Source organism: Chaetodon trifascialis, chromosome 18 (assembly GCF_039877785.1).
Source record: "Chaetodon trifascialis isolate fChaTrf1 chromosome 18, fChaTrf1.hap1, whole genome shotgun sequence".
Taxonomy (NCBI): Eukaryota; Metazoa; Chordata; class Actinopteri; order Chaetodontiformes; family Chaetodontidae; genus Chaetodon; species Chaetodon trifascialis.
The window spans coordinates 12,132,420-12,148,234 of record NC_092073.1 but is presented as its reverse complement, the minus strand read 5'-3'; the positions used below and the strand labels follow the sequence as shown (position 1 = coordinate 12,148,234).

The 15,815-nt window shown below is 42.6% G+C and overlaps 1 protein-coding gene across 2 annotated transcripts in view; it reads left to right on the top strand.

Annotated features, from left to right (window-relative positions):
* tpk1 (thiamin pyrophosphokinase 1) overlaps positions 1 to 15,815 on the top strand; it is a 66,380-nt gene that overhangs the window by 3,597 nt on the left and 46,968 nt on the right. For both annotated transcript variants that reach the window (XM_070985986.1, XM_070985987.1), the window contains exon 3: positions 4,710 to 4,784. In XM_070985986.1, the coding sequence (XP_070842087.1) occupies positions 4,710 to 4,784 (75 nt within the window). The remainder of the gene's footprint in view (positions 1 to 4,709; positions 4,785 to 15,815) is intronic.

Sequence of the window (15,815 nt, the reverse complement as noted above, 5' to 3'; positions counted from 1 at the left end):
GCTCAAAAACAAATCACTGGCACTTTCATGACAACAACGTGTGAGTGTGTGTGTGTGAGAGGCCCTTTCCTTTTGTCTTCTTGTGTTATGTTGCGTACATAATGAATCTTTACTGGCCTTGATGTGTTTGCGTATACTGTTAGCTGTTGGAGGAAAAACAGACTTTGAAGAGGCATTTTGATTATTGAAATATTTCCAAAAATAACTAATCTTGCTCCTGAATAAAATCCCTATCATCATATCAATTTGCTTTGTTCAAGCACAACACTGGAAAACCAAGCTCAATCTGACATTTGACAGTTTCATTTCCCCGCAGATGTTGATGCTCAGAGCTGCTCTACAGGCCCGAGGAGGAAGCTGGTCATGGCTGCCTTTAGCCAATACTCTCAGGTCAAGGTTTTTGTGAGCTCCCTGGCGGTGTGTGAGAGTGTGGAGGAAGGAAAGCTGATATGAGCCTAAGGCAGGTTTAACACAGAGCTGTAAAGGTCGAGGGGATCGTACAGTAGTTTAGCCTGTCGAGGAGACAGCAGGCACATGTAGTTCCCGGCGTCTCTTATGTCATTGCTTGTGTTACACCTCCGTAGGGTGACGCTTGTTATCTCCATGTCATTTTAAATTTGTTTTATAAAGAGCAATGAATGAAAAACATTACTGCTTAACAGTCATAACAGATTCACTGGCTGGGAATATTGTCAGCTCACAGAAAAATATAAATAAGCAATTGCCAACTGGCAGACCGCGGGCCACATCTGGCCCGTCAAAGCTTCCCATTAGGCCTGCAGAATATTAATGCAATCAGAAAACACGTGCACCTAACGTTACTCACCAGTGGAAGAGGTCCAGTCCGTCCTTACAGTGATTGTTACTTGGTGTGTGCTAAATCAACTGTTTCTGGCAGATTTGTGTCAATTTTGATGGACAAACACACAATTGCGGGTTAATTTAAAAAGAAACGTAACTGGCAGCAATACGTTCCATCAGTTTTATCTTCGTTTTGTCAAGCATTAGCTTTGCCTAGCATTAGCTTTAAAATAGCTATATCATTTCCTGTAATTTATCACTTGAGCTACACGTGGCTCATCATTGGCTGGCTTACTGTCCCCACCTTCGGAGATGTTACCATAGCGCCTGCTGTCCATCATAATATAGGCCCAACTAATTGATTGCTTTTTTTTTTTTCCAAAGTAAAGTCCTCAGAAAGCTCAACAGGGTCAGAGCTTGGATTCTCTGTCATGCAGCGGCCACAGACGAGCCTGCCTCATAAACAGAAGTAACCATACTGTGTGCAGTTTACTGACAAGATAGAGAGCAATTTGAGGTATTGAAGCCCTTGAAAAATCCACTCCTTAATATATCTCAGTAATCTTCTGAGTTGTTGCATTCCTGGAGTTATTTTACAAAGAAGTATTGTAATTAGGCGCCACCGCTTTTTTTCCACATGCCATTGTTGGGATTGCTGAAGAAGCTTGCATCGAGCTGTTCTCTATTAGAACATGAAATATCCTGTCTTCACCTCTTGTTGTCTGTTTGCTCCTTTGCAGAATGGAAAATACAAGAAAATGGGCCGTGTAATGCCAAGAAGAGTTTTTAAGGGGTGTTGCGGCCATTTAATAGAGCATGGCATTCTCATGGAAAATAACATGAAGGTGCTAAAGGTAGAACTGAATGATTAGCTCTAACTTTAAAATCTAAATTGAGTTTAAATGGCTTATTTAGTAAAAACAATGATGCAAAAATCTTGTTCATCATGCCCCTGTTAACAATTTCTCAACCAGTATTGGCTCTGGCACTGTTTCAATTGACATAGCATGCTCATAACGATCTTCCCTGACTCTTAATTTGCAGACAGCCCAAGTCTGAGTTGCATATGGACATTCAGATTGCATTTGGCTCCCATCTGATACAGCCCGGATCCCAAAAAAGTTGTGCAAAACATCAGTAAAAACAGAATGCAATCATATGCAAATGAGCTGTACTTAATGACAACGGTTTTATGAACGGTTTCACCACATGATTGTATAAAGGATATTACTGCATATGCTTGGTAACACTATGTAAGACTGCAAATGATTGCATTGTGTTTTTATCCGTGTTTTACACAGCGTCCCAACTTTTGCAGTATAGTTTGCATGGTGGTGCACTGCTTTCTTCCCTCTCGCTGCCTTTGTGCCTCGCTCCCCCTTTGTCTCCAGTGATCCATTTATCCTCTTGTTAAACTACAAAGGCCACTGTAATTGTGCTTCTGTGTGTGTACATATGTTGTTATACTTGACATTCCTGCACATGTGCGTGATTTGCGCAGAGCAGGAACGCAGAAGCGCTGTTGATTTTCTACGCTTGTACAGCCGGAAAATCAATAGCACACAAAGGCCAACATCAGCCAAGAGACACTCACTTCTGATAGGATGCTATCAGCAGTTTTGATGCATCCATTGAAACAAATGTTTACTCAAACACGTTAGCTAAGCATTACAGGCTGCACTCTTGAGTTTGCTTGCTGTACAAATCCAAGATTTATTCTAAAGATTTCCCAGGGTGTGTAAATAATCCCTCAAATGGTTGCAGAACTGAACAGATCAGAGCGCACACACACGCACACACACATCCTCCTGATGATATAATTTAGTTGATAAATCTGTCACTTGCCATCGCAAGTGAAATACATATTTGAGATTCCCTGTATCAGACATTTTTAAAATCTTTCCCCAAACTGTGCATTATAGAGAAACACTTTTACCGTCATTAAAAAGGTCTAGAGTATATTTCTATGGCTTCTTTAGTTTAATCTCTCGCATGAAATGCTTATCTAAACTCTCGCTGGAGAATATGAAAACAGCCCCTGGATGTCTGCATTTTAAAATCCCCGGTGTGCATGGTTAGCCTTGTAAATTTCACTATTTTAATTATAAATGCTTATTCCTGGAGAATCCATGCACTTATGCAGTTATGTGCTTGGATTTTGTCTATGTGTGTATATGTGTGCGTGTGTGTGCGTTTGTGGTATTTATGCTGTCTGGCACTTTGAAAAGAATCCCAAGGTGACATTTCTTTGAACCGAGTGCACAAAAGACTGCGCACCTCCACATGTGTGTGTGCATAGAGGTGAGTGTTTGTGCGACGAGGGGTTATCTGAAAAGTCACGGCTGGTTGAGTTTGTCTTTTGTTCTCTGTACACCTCCAGCCAATTAAGAGACAAGACTGACAAATCTGCTCCTCCTCTTCCTCCTACTCCTCCTCGCCGACCCCTTCTTGTGTCCTCCTTTCTTTTCCTCCTCTTTGGTGTCTCCTCTTTATCCTCTCTTTCTTTCCTCTTCCTCTCACCATACTCTGCTGGGGTTGACTTTTCCTATTGCCAATGACCTTCCAGTGATGTGAACTTTTTAACAACATCAAGCCTGCTGCTGCAACAAAGTCACAAACCCAAAGGACAGTTTTTTTTCTTGCGCTTTCTTAGCCGAGCTAAAATGCGATCTCTTGAGGGTACAAATGCCCCCAAAAAACGTTTTTTCAGGACACAAGGTGATGCACATTTTGCAATTAGCATTTCTTCATCATTGCTTTCTCTGGCCTCGCTGCATTCACGATGTATCAGGAAATGCGTAGTGGGAAAAGCTTTGTCAGATATGCAAGTTGTGGCGTCCATAAACTGGAATCCAGTTCTGTGGAATTTACATAAATGCAGTTTAGGAGAGAGGGAAGAGGACGCTGTGATCACAGAGGGCTGCTTAAGCTTGCATATGACATTTTGGCTTTGCTACAAAAGGCAACAAGTCAGAAATGGCTGAGAAATCATTCATAAGGGCAAACGTAGAAGTGAAAGATAAATGAGCAAGCAAAGAAATGCCTAAGTGTGGAGGAGAGGTTGTGCTTTAGTCTTCGGTCCATTAAGGCTTTTCTGGCAGCACTGTTTTTACTTTTGTCAGTGAATGCAGACTTTTCCATTATTTTTTTTTTCATCTCCGACAGATAGAAAAATGACAATTCTGAAGTATTAGTCAGGGGATTTGCATTAGCAGCAGAGGAAAAGAAAAGCTAAAAGCAAGATGGATGGGGGGGGGGGTAGAGGGAGGAATTAGATTTGTGAAATGATGCACCCTGGGACAAAGATTTTGACAAAGAAGCATGGAGGTACACGGAGAGGCAAGAGAGGAGCAATAGGGTGGCAGCTTTCATTTGTGCTGTTTTTCAAAGGTCTCTCTTCTGTTGCCATGTAGTAACAGATGGCGTGTCACCAAAGTCAAGGGATTCAAATGAGCATCGGTGAGATTTGAGCGAGCAGAAGTGATTTCACAGATTTCCCTTTAAAAAAAAAAACAGCAGCTAATAATAAGGACTTTGACATTGACTGTGCCGCTGCTCGAGAAGAGTGACGGTTCTGTCATTCGGGAATGGTGTTGCCTAATTTAGATAGACATTGAGTCTGCATTGGTTTTGGTCGCGTCTGATGTTGCTAACAGACCACTCGCAGTTTAATGGGATCAACGTGGGAAAACATTTTGAACTTTCACAGATCGAGGTTCAACATCTAGACATGTTTTCACCCTCCTTATTATCCACATGCAGTGGCATGAACAGCAATCTGTATTTAAAGGTTTTTCTTAACTCGCAAATAGTGATATGTTTTTTGCAATGCTGTGATTATACACCTGTGTCTCTGATTGTGTGTGATTGATTTCCCTTTTTCCCCTTCCAACTATTGTCCTGTGCAGGCACGCAGAGGATCTGTCTGATCATTCTGAACCAGCCTCTGGATAAAGACTACTTAGACATCCTCTGGAGTAAAGGTACACGGCATCTCACACAACACCAACAGCGATCAAACCGGCCTCCCTGGTATCGCTTTAGATCCTGTCTTCATTGGTTCGCACTGAGTGTTTATTGTATTCCCCTGTTGTTCTCTGACTGTGTTCTCCAGCCTGTGTAGCCTTCACTGTGCAAAATCTTAATTGCTGCAGTGTCATTGAAAATGCCCCCTCCCTGCCCTCTGCCCACATTTCCTGTGTTTTAATGACGTGAAAGATGATATCTTTTTTTTTTTTGTTTGTTTGTTTTTTTTGTAGAAAACAATTTGCCTTCCTGCAATGATCACTTATTATTTTCTTTTTTTTAATAACTCCTTTGGCTGTATGACCTCAACAATGATTATAAGCCAAAGAAAGACAATATTATACTTCCATTGCACTCTCTGTGCTTCTTCTGCACTACGATTAAATGGCATAATGAGTATTGGGTCAGAAATTCAACTGAAATTTCTGAGCTGAAACAGGGTCACTTGGCTTCAGATAAACTTGATTGAATCGATGTGATTGAATAAGAACTTAAAAGGTCTGTATGCTTTTCATTCTTTACTTTCATCGGTCATTAGCTTTCACAGCAATAAGCCACATACTTAACAGTGCAATTTGTTTTTATGATACACTTTCAGTGCTATTGAAAGCACTCTCACTGCAATTGTAAGGTCTCATGATAACAAGGATGGCACATCCATTCAGACTCATTCAAGTGTGCATACATTCACTGTATATAATTGGTTGGTAAATCATGTGAACACAGGCAATGGCAATAAGTGTCCATTTCACTCAGCAGGGGAGCAACAGGGTTGGTATAAACAAAGTCACTGAACCTAACACTGCCACATTCAGAACATGGGCATCTTAATCATAACCAATCCATCCTCTCTGCTAACTCTGAGCTGTTGCTTCCGTCTGTGACGCCTCTTGCAGTCTTTCATCAATGAGAGGAAATGGCCTGGTTAGAGCATGAGATGGACAGATAAATATGTAGGCAAGCATTATTGTTTCTCATTGATGCACATCCATTCCTTATACATATAAAGCCAGAAAATAGAACAATTTTCAGTAAAAATCTGCAGCAAGCAGGACGTGAGGCTGCACGCTCATATTCAAACATACAGTTCCTGTTGCGTACAAGCTCTCTGAATGGCTCCGTTTTGGAGTAACAGTCATGCCCCGGGGCAATTGGGTGATTATTGTGGAAGTTAGGGAGAACTGTGAACAGCCACTTTCGCGTCAGCAAAATGCTGGTCACACGTTTCTTGGCAATTTATGAAGCGAGGAACTAGATTCCAAGCACTTTTTTCTCCTTGGTAACTAGAGGATATAAAGTGGATTTGCTTTTCCTTCTGCTTCATGAATTCTTCAAGACCCTTTATCAGAGTAAAAGACAAAGAGAATTTCAGAAAATTCAAAAACATGCACAAAAGGCTCATTGTTAAAAGAGGAAAAATAGGTTTTTGAAGGGAAGTAGAGCTCCAGACTCCCAGAGGTGGTGCTTATGAGATGCGTTGATGCATAGCGGTTGTGCTACTTGGCTGTGATGTATTGAATATGCAAAGCTGACTTTGAGCCTTTAAACCAGACAGCGTCATCTCACCTGTGTCCTACAGCTTTGTTTTCCTTTTAAATTCTGGTGAGCTGATCAGAAACCGAGCCTAACAACAACAGTAACCTGTTTTTATCAAAGACGGAGTGGAGAGAAGTGGCCCGGATCACTGGTTCTCAACAGCTTTCAAGCAGAGGCCATGAAACAACCACAGAAAAACAGTAGGCAGACTAATTTATGAAAAATGGAAGGCACGGACTTGTGTAATCAGGGAAGAAGGTTAGTAAGCAAAATAACTTTGAAGGCAAACTTGTGCTTAAAACCACATCAGATCGAGTTTTAATGAGCATGGCTTTGATATTCTTATCAACTTAGCAAAAACCTAAGAGGCACCTGAGCTCTTTCCATCGCACAGCAGTCACACGATTAGATAGACGCTCTTGATTTTCGCCTTTATACTACAGGACCTCTAGAAAACCCTTAATGGCATTAGACAAAGCACTTTTCCTCATCTGATTTTACACCAAAGGTTGCCTGCCGCCCCGAGATAAAGCTTCTCTGGGTAGTCTAATAAGCGAGAAGAATGGAAAATATAGAATCTAAAGAAAGCAAATCATTAAAAACATTCATCAAACAGATTCTGATACCTGTCAGATAAAAAGGGGAATGGGTTAATTCATGTTAAATCTCACCAAAGTCCGACACTGTACGTCCACAGTAAAGGGAAAGGCCTGGAAGTTTTTTGTAGAATGGTATGAAAAATCACATTACTTGCTTTTTTCAGGAAATTGCACTTGTTATATGATTTGAAATATATTTGAACACCCATTTCAGTGCAAACTCTGTCTAAAATGAAGACCATTCCAATATTCAGTTTAAATTATCTGTTTGCTAGCAGCATGCGGAAATGTTGTAATAGATTCTGTACGCCCTGTTGATTATAACTGACCCTCAACGGTATTTGGAGATTGATATTTGCGCTTTAATAACCTATTTTCAAATCCAGACTGTGACCAGACCAGAAAAATGTAACTGATGGTGGTTATACTCCTGGATTAAATTGGAAATGCATTGTGGGGTGATTGCATATTGTTCTACAGATAGTTTCAGTAATTTTGCCAGTCATACACGAACAAGAATCATGAGGCAAGCGTTGCATCAAATATTCAAACCAAGAGAGATGGACATATCAGATGTACTGACACTGTGATGCAGCTTCGTAGTGTCATATGGCAGATTTGGGCATTTGATCCCTCTAAGAGAAGTCCTGCTTATAAAGAAAAAGTTTCAGCGATTTTGGGTGGTTTCTTAACTGCCACAGGCAATGCTGTGGTGTGGATGTCAGAAATTGGGAAGCTTTCTTGATCAGTTTTGCTCTTGGCAGCAGTGCACATGGGACTTTTTGACAGGATGATGATGGTGGATGAATGGCAGATCTCAGATCTCTCACAGTGTGATGATAAACACGCTTGTAGCAAGTTTATCGCTCCTCACTTGATATGCCATGTATTTTTAATGTTGTTTATGGGATAAGCTGATGTCAGTGCACGCATGAGCACGTCCGTGTCACTCTCCAGATGGTTGTTCACCTGGAGGCATCATAGCCCAGGCCTCCACCCTCACAGACGCACAGCTGAACACTTATACACACATACATGCCGCACTCTCAGGTCCTCTGATGTGCTGCCCCTGGGCCCCCTCATCACCTGTGGGAGAGGTAGAGCAGCAGGGAGCAAAGGAGCGGTGGAGGCTGGAAGAGCGCAACGCTGATCAAAGGGAAACTCATTTACAGGTGCCGAGTGTGATGTTGTGAAGTGGGATCAAGCTGCTTATCTCAGTCACGCACCCTCTCACTCATCTAGTCCATCAGTCACCCACTTGCTCATCTAGTCAGTCACCCACTCACTCGTTCACTCAATCAGCCACTCATTTACTTACTTACAGATCCCTCACTGACTCACTGTGTAACAACACAAGCAAGCAAATCAATAAAGTAATCAGTGAAGGCAACTCTCCACAAGACAAAAAGCAGGCCTGTGTTTGCTTCAAGTGCTTTGTTTCATCATTTGTTGATGTGGAGCAGCTTGCTGAAGTTGATGTTTATGAACATCAGCCATCAGCCAGTCGAGTAGCAGCCTTGCAATCAAGGCTTGCGATGCGTCGGTGTGCACATACGCACTTCCCGCACTTCTGCATTTAAGCACGTGTCGGATGGAGTAAATAGGTACATGGAGCTATTAGTGAGGATTACTGCTTGAGATCAAAAGAAGGCTGAAAAGTAAATTCTCGTCGAAGAAAGAAAGGAGAATGGGGGGAAGAGCTGGTGAAATTGTGCAACCTAGAGTAATAAAGAGAAGGGTAGAGCAGAAGAGTGAAGAGTAACAAGAGTGGAGCTAGGGAGAAAGAAAATGAGATGTTTGTGCAGAAAATCAATCAAATTTGAGGCAACGTGTAGAGAGCAGGGTGGTTCTGGAGACAGGGTGACAGATGGAGCTGGAGAGGTGGACTGATAGATGAAGGGAGGGTGTCAAGGCATCACAATAAGGATAATAATCTTTTCACCACTCTCCGTGACCGTTTGCCCTCTCCTGTACTGCGCTAAAGCCCCAACCTGACAGGCATTAATCCTCACCACTAACCTCATCAATACTGGCCTGCTATGCAATATACCCCACAGCAATATGTGTGTGTGTGTGTTTCTGCATGAAGGTGAACATGCACCTTTTCTGCACCAAACTCAACAGAGAAATAGATGATTAAAAAGCACTGAAATGACAGGTTTAGTGCTGTGTGTGGAAATGCATTATCTCCTGCCCACCATATGTATCTATCATACAGCAGAGTGAGTGACAGGAGGAGTTGGAACTGAAGCCTGCAGGGAGGGATTATTACGGCTAGTTAATTTACAAGGTCATCTCCCCCGACTGCTCCTGCTGTCCCCCACTCAGAGCACATCATATCGCCGTCAGGATTCATAAGGCGTCTGTGGCTCTGTATGCGATTTTCCGCTGAGCTTGTCTGTTAGACTCATATACTCTGAAGAGAAAGTGGAGTTGGTTAGGCTGTTGCATTCACACTTGTAACCTGTTTCAAACAGCCGGCGATTCATTGTTTTCAGTGGGAAAATAATAGTAATTGTATCTTCACTCTCTGTGTATGAAGTGCAGACAGAGAGATAATGTTTCTCAGGTCCAGTTTACCCACTTTTGCCTTTCGCTGTGATGAAGACAAATTGAATGTTGTTACCTGGAACACTGGTTCTCAACCTGAGGATCCCAATCCCCGCTAGAGCTTCATGTGGGGTGGGGGGGTGAAAAAAAATCTTTAAAAACAAATCCACAGCAGGCAAGGGTGGGGGCAATGGATTCACTGAAGTATCATGAGTTTTTTTTTTTTTTACACTTCCTGAATCGACACCCAAATGTCATGATAGCATCAAATCGGGAGAAGAACCCTATTAAGTATGTATGATTGTAAAATATTGGAAAAAATACTTAATACAGACAGAGAATTGTATGAATAGTTCCTAAAACTATGAGGAAAACTCAGCTCTGATGCACTATTCACAGGAAATAATCTCTCTGAATTCATCAATTGCTCGTTTTCACAAGTGGAACCATTGTACGGTTTGATAGTTTAAGCGTTCTTTATTGTTATGCTTTGAATATACTGTGAAATATCAGGAAAAACATGTCACAACACACTGAAAATTGTGTTTTGAAGTTTAAAGTTAACTTTTAAAAAAATACCCGCATATGTGTGGACAAAGCAGAAATTTCCTTGATTATAGAAATAAAGTTCTGAAGAAGTTTGACCTTTTTTTGTGAACTTGGAGTCTCGGGAAATTTTGAAGAACAGCAATCTCAAAACAACAGAAGAAGCAATCTCTTGACTGTTGGACATACAAACAAGAAGGCAATTCAACCAACAAAACACGATTGAACACTCAAGGACATCAACTTTAACACAGAGAATGAAGAGCTGTAATATAACAACATAACTGACAGGGACATAAAATATAAAATCCATTACTGATAAACACAAAGCGGAAGGTTTCCTCCATGGAAATGGTTAGTGGATCACAGCCATTGACGATTCAAGTCCAGTTGGTCATTGCCAATGTTGATTAACTTCAACTCGACTGGACTGTATAGGATGAAACATGGCGGTGATCAGACTGACATCAGCCTGGTGTCTGACCTACAGTGCAGCGTCAAGTACTTTTGTCACACATAAGCATCCGATTGCGACTGGGATGTTTCCCCAACTTTCCTGACATTGCATTGTGCAGCTCTGATTACAATGGCCGATGAAGTTTTGACCAGTGATAGTGTTACAGAGCAGACGTGAGTTTCATGCTTTTGCTTTCCATGGTGGTAACAGAAAGCGCCAACAAAGGCACTGAAGAAGAAGACTGCCAGCAAGTAAACATGGATGTAAACAATGTAGGATATTCCAAACATTTGCTTTGCAAATGTTCTATGGAGAAGGAAATACATGCACACAGTGCTTTTGGGTGAGACACAGTGATAGTAAACATGTTTGTTTACAAGAAAACTCCGCAGGCACTTTTAATTGCCCCAGAGCACACAAATGATGTAATGAATCAATTACTCACCTGCTGAGCACAATCAGGCAGATCCTCACGCATGTCGTCTCATAACCAACGACGTTACTAGACGACAGTTTAAACAATTGCCTGACTCGTTCAGTACCTGGCCATCGCTGAGCGATGCTGCATCACCGCTCTTTTCCCCCGGAGCTTAATAAGACTAATACATTCTAGGGAATTGTCATAATTTCTTATGATGTTAGCAGAGGCACTTTTTATTTCAGGCCAGGCAGGATGCCACAATTTAAGACACTGCGGGAAAGCCTGACATGACGATACAGAAATGTAATAATAAATTGGAAGTGTAAAGTAATGTTGAAAGAGGTTTGAAAATTGTCATTCATTGATATTTATGAGATCTTTGATTTAGCACTGGAAGGGACCTTTTGCTTATCAAAGGAGAAGTCTCCCATGGTAAACTTCAGCAGTTCAGGGTTGATTGATGGGTAATTTATTACACGGCAGTGTGAATGCAAGACTACAGGCTGGATATAAGTTAAAGATATGGTCAGGAAATACATATAATGGAAAGCGATACAAATGTAAATAGATGATTTTGAAAGATTGTCACAACATTGGTGCTTGACAGCCACAATATGTAGACTGACATCAAACCTCTCAGATTCACTGTGTGCGTGTGTGTGGTGTGTTTTAATGGCATGCCATGCAAACAGCTGAATAAATGATTGACAGACAGAAGTAACTGTTCTGAAACCTGGAGTCTTAAAATTATTCAGCATGTGTGTGCGTGTGTGTGTGTGTGCAAGTGAGTGCAGATACTCATACGCAGATAATGACTGATAGCGTAACAGTCTGTCATCACCAGGCTGAAAGAAGAGTTCCTCTGTGTTTCGAGAAGGTGTCATTTGAAAAGTTTCCCAGCCTTTGCACTCTGCAGAGATAATGAGTCATTTACATTCCAATCATTTCCTGAAGCGAAACATCGACAGCAGGTGGTGGGGGTTATGAATAAAAGCACTACCTTGAGTTTAAGTGTCTTATTTACATCAATGCAAATGCATCTGCATTCTCTCTCTCGCTTTTTAAGCGCTCAAGGCGAGGTTTGGCAGATCGAGAAGAATACCTCCCTCTGCCGGAAAAATCATTCCCCTCCATTTAACTCTGCTAATTGAGTCTGCTTCAGTGTGTGTGTTTGTGTATGCAGGTGAGTTTAACGCTATCTAGGTGTGACACAGTATGCATGTTGCATGATTAACATATTTTAGGGAGAGCATGGTGATGATAATGGGTCAAGAGTTGTGGTTGTGGAGATGGTAGTTACGGTAAATTTGAACTCCGCACTAACATTTGTTATTATGATGTACACAGAATTTAAGATTTACTCTCTGTGATTAGTTAACAAATAGAAAGTCTTGGTGGTTCTCTTGGGCTGCACGGAGGTAGTGCGCGTGCCTCACAGCAAAAAGGTTGCCGGTTCAATCCCCGGGTCGGGTCGGGCCTTTCTGTGTGAAGTTTGCATGTTCTTCCCGTGCATGCGTGGGTTCTCTCCGGGCACTCCGGCTTCCTCCCACAGACCAAAAACATGCTCATTAGGTTAATTGGTGACTCTAAAATTGCCCTTAGGTGTGAGCGTGAGTGTGAATGGTTGTCTGTCTTGTACGGTGACCGGTCCAGGGTGTACCCAGCCTCTCACCCGTTGACAGCTGGGATAGGCTCCAGCCCCCCCGCAACCCCCGAAAGGGATAGTCGGTATAGGCGATGGATGGATGGTTCTCTTCCCCTGAAGTGTGAAGTAGGTAGTCACAAGGCACACTTTATCAGAATTGTTAATTAAATACCCTGGAGTGTGATATTCTTAATATAAATGCCTGTTTCTAGAACTGAACTGTTCCATGTTTTTTGAGATTGCCTGTGGACACCCCAGTTCCATTTACCCTATGGAGTTTTTGGCCACTCGTGGTGGAGCAATGCAAGTGAAATTTCACTTCATTTTGACTTGAAAAGCACTCGTCCAGATTGCGTGCGGGGGCTTGCATGCGTGTGCACGTCCACATGTAGTCAACCAGATGGTGATGCGTAATAGACAGCTGTGACAAGAGATTATTCTTCCCACCACATCCTTTTGTTTTTGCAGCCAAACAAATGTCATGCACGTCGCCACATGTACACTCAGTGACGGGTTTGGGAATGGACAGAAAACATACATCAGACTTAGTTTTAAATAAGGTGGAAAAAGAAAACTATCACTGATTCTTTGAAGCTTTCCCCCCGTGTGCACCACAGCAGCCCCAAACGGAAAAGGGCTCTTAAAAAATAGGCTGCTTGTTCAATTTGAATAGAATAGAGGCCATGAAAGAGCATACATTTGCAAATAGTTTGCATCTAATTTAGTACAACTCGAATGCCATTTCAAGAATAGCAAATAACTGCCTCATTTGCCTGTTTTTGAAATCAGGAAAGGTAAGTGCTCTCTCACTTACTTTGCCATTAAAGGGTCAAATCAAATGTTTTAACTAGAATGCTTGACTTGTCTGATTTGGACCTTATTCTAATTATTTAAGGTTTTTTTTGCTGACTGTCAGATGTTTACAGCAGCAGAATCTGTCCTGAGCATCAGTGAATTGCTTTGTTGTGACCAAAGCTAGCACGCTCCAGAAGAAGTAGGTGCACTCACGAAAAGAGAGCTCAGACATCCCTCAGACAACAAGTATTGCACCACTGGTACTTCAGACTGACATTACTCACTAAGACGAATGGAGGATATCTTAATATGGGATCCAAAGGAGAATTAATCCAACATTACTGCCCATGTTTATCCCTGTTTTTACCACTAGCGTTCAGTGATGGTCATTATCTTTATGTGCTTCATTTATCTGCTGCAAACTGTCCCTTCCAAACTTCATTTATCCGCTCACCTTGTCATCCTTGCATTAGCCTGCGTCTAGTAATAAATGTTTTAGATATATAGAAAGTCGTTGCCTTGTTTTCTGAAACTTACATTCACTTCTTCCTTTCTTTCTTTCTTTCTTTCTTTCTTTCTTTCTTTCTTTCTTTCTTTCTTTCTTTCTACCTGACATTTAGTTAATTTCTTCCCCAATGTTAATTTGTGCGTTATAAACCCTCTTGATTGATCACCAAGACACACACGCTTTATGGGTATTATTAGACTGACTATGAAATTATATCACTTGACGAATAATTAACGTCCTTCCACTTAATAATTGTGATTAATGCCAGTGTTCCTCAAACTGAGATCATGTCAGGCCCGAACTCAAAACAGGACTCAGGAGCAGAGAATGACAGTGAGCAGACTTTTATTGAGTCAAGACAACCTCTATGCAGAGCAAACAAAGGGGCTATGAAACCTGATCTATGAAAATACTCAACAACTCTAGAGAAAACAAAAAACACTCCAAAGGAGGAAAATATCTCAATCACGGATCTATAAAAATTATCAAACTCAAAATCACTCACAGAGAGGAAAATCAAAAGGCTACAAAACTTTAAACTAAAGTCTCTCCGAATGGAGAAAGAGCTAACAAAGAAACAGAAAGAACAGGACAGAAACAAAAAACTCTCCTAAAAGATGGAGGCTAGACTCACTACAACTATGAACTATATGAACTGAAAATCACTCCAAAGGGAGGCAAACCAAGAAAGCAAATTTCTCAAAAGACTATAAATGCTAAACTAAACTACAGAAGTTACAACAAAAATCACTCTGACGAGGAAACAAGACTTACAAATACAGACTGTGGCTGTGAGCTATGATGCAGGCTTTGGTGATCGGACATAAGACGAAACACTTCGGCACAGGACAAAGGGAGACGCAGACTATTTAAACACATGAGGGTAATGGGGAACAGGTGGACACAATCAGGAATCAGGGATGACGAACAGGTGACACAAGAGGAAGGGCAAGTGATCTGAAACGAGAGGAGAGTTAGACTTTCAAAATAAAACAGGAAATGACAAGACAATAACCCAAGACAGGACGACCTCACCGCAGTGTGACAGTACCCCCCCCCTAAGGGCCGACTCCTGACGGCCCAGGAAGTTCAGGATGGTCCCTGACAAAATCGTCTATGAGGGACCGGTCCAGTATGAAGCGGGACGGGACCCACTGACGCTCCTCTGGGCCATAACCCTCCCAGTCAACCAGGTACTGCTTGCCCCGACCCCGGGTGCGCACTGCCAGCAACCTCTTGACCTTGTAGACAGGACCCCCGTCTATAACTTCCGGAGGAGGAGGGGGCGGGAGGGCCGGGACCATGGAACTGTCCTTGACTGGTTTGACCTGGCTTACGTGGAACGTGGGGTGGACACGGAGAGACCGGGGCAGACGCAGGCGAACTGCTGCAGGACCAATAACCTTAGTGATGGGGAATGGCCCCACGAAGCGTGGTGCCAATTTCCTCGAGGTGGTTCGGAGGTGAAGGTTCTTGGCTGAGAGCCACACTCTCTGGCCTGGCTGGTATGCAGGAGCGGGCCGTCTTCTCCGGTCCGCGGCCTTTTTGACCCGGTCTCCCTGGCGGATAAGGAGCTGCCGGGCGGCCGCCCAGATTCGTCGGCAACGGCGGATCATGGCATGGGCGGAGGGCACCGACACTTCAGGTTCCTGGTCCGCGAAGACAGGAGGCTCGTAACCATACGCACATTTGAAGGGTGAAAAACCTGTGGCTGAGGTGGGCAGGGAGTTGTGGGCATACTCGACCCAGACCAGGTGTTTGCTCCATGTTGAGGGGTTCTGGGACACCAAACATCGGAGGCCGGTTTCCAACTGCTGGTTGATGCGTTCGGTCTGGCCGTTGGCCTCCGGGTGATAGCCTGAGGTGAGACTAGCCGTGGCCCCGATGAGACGACAAAACTCCTTCCAGAAACGTGACACAAACTGGGGCCC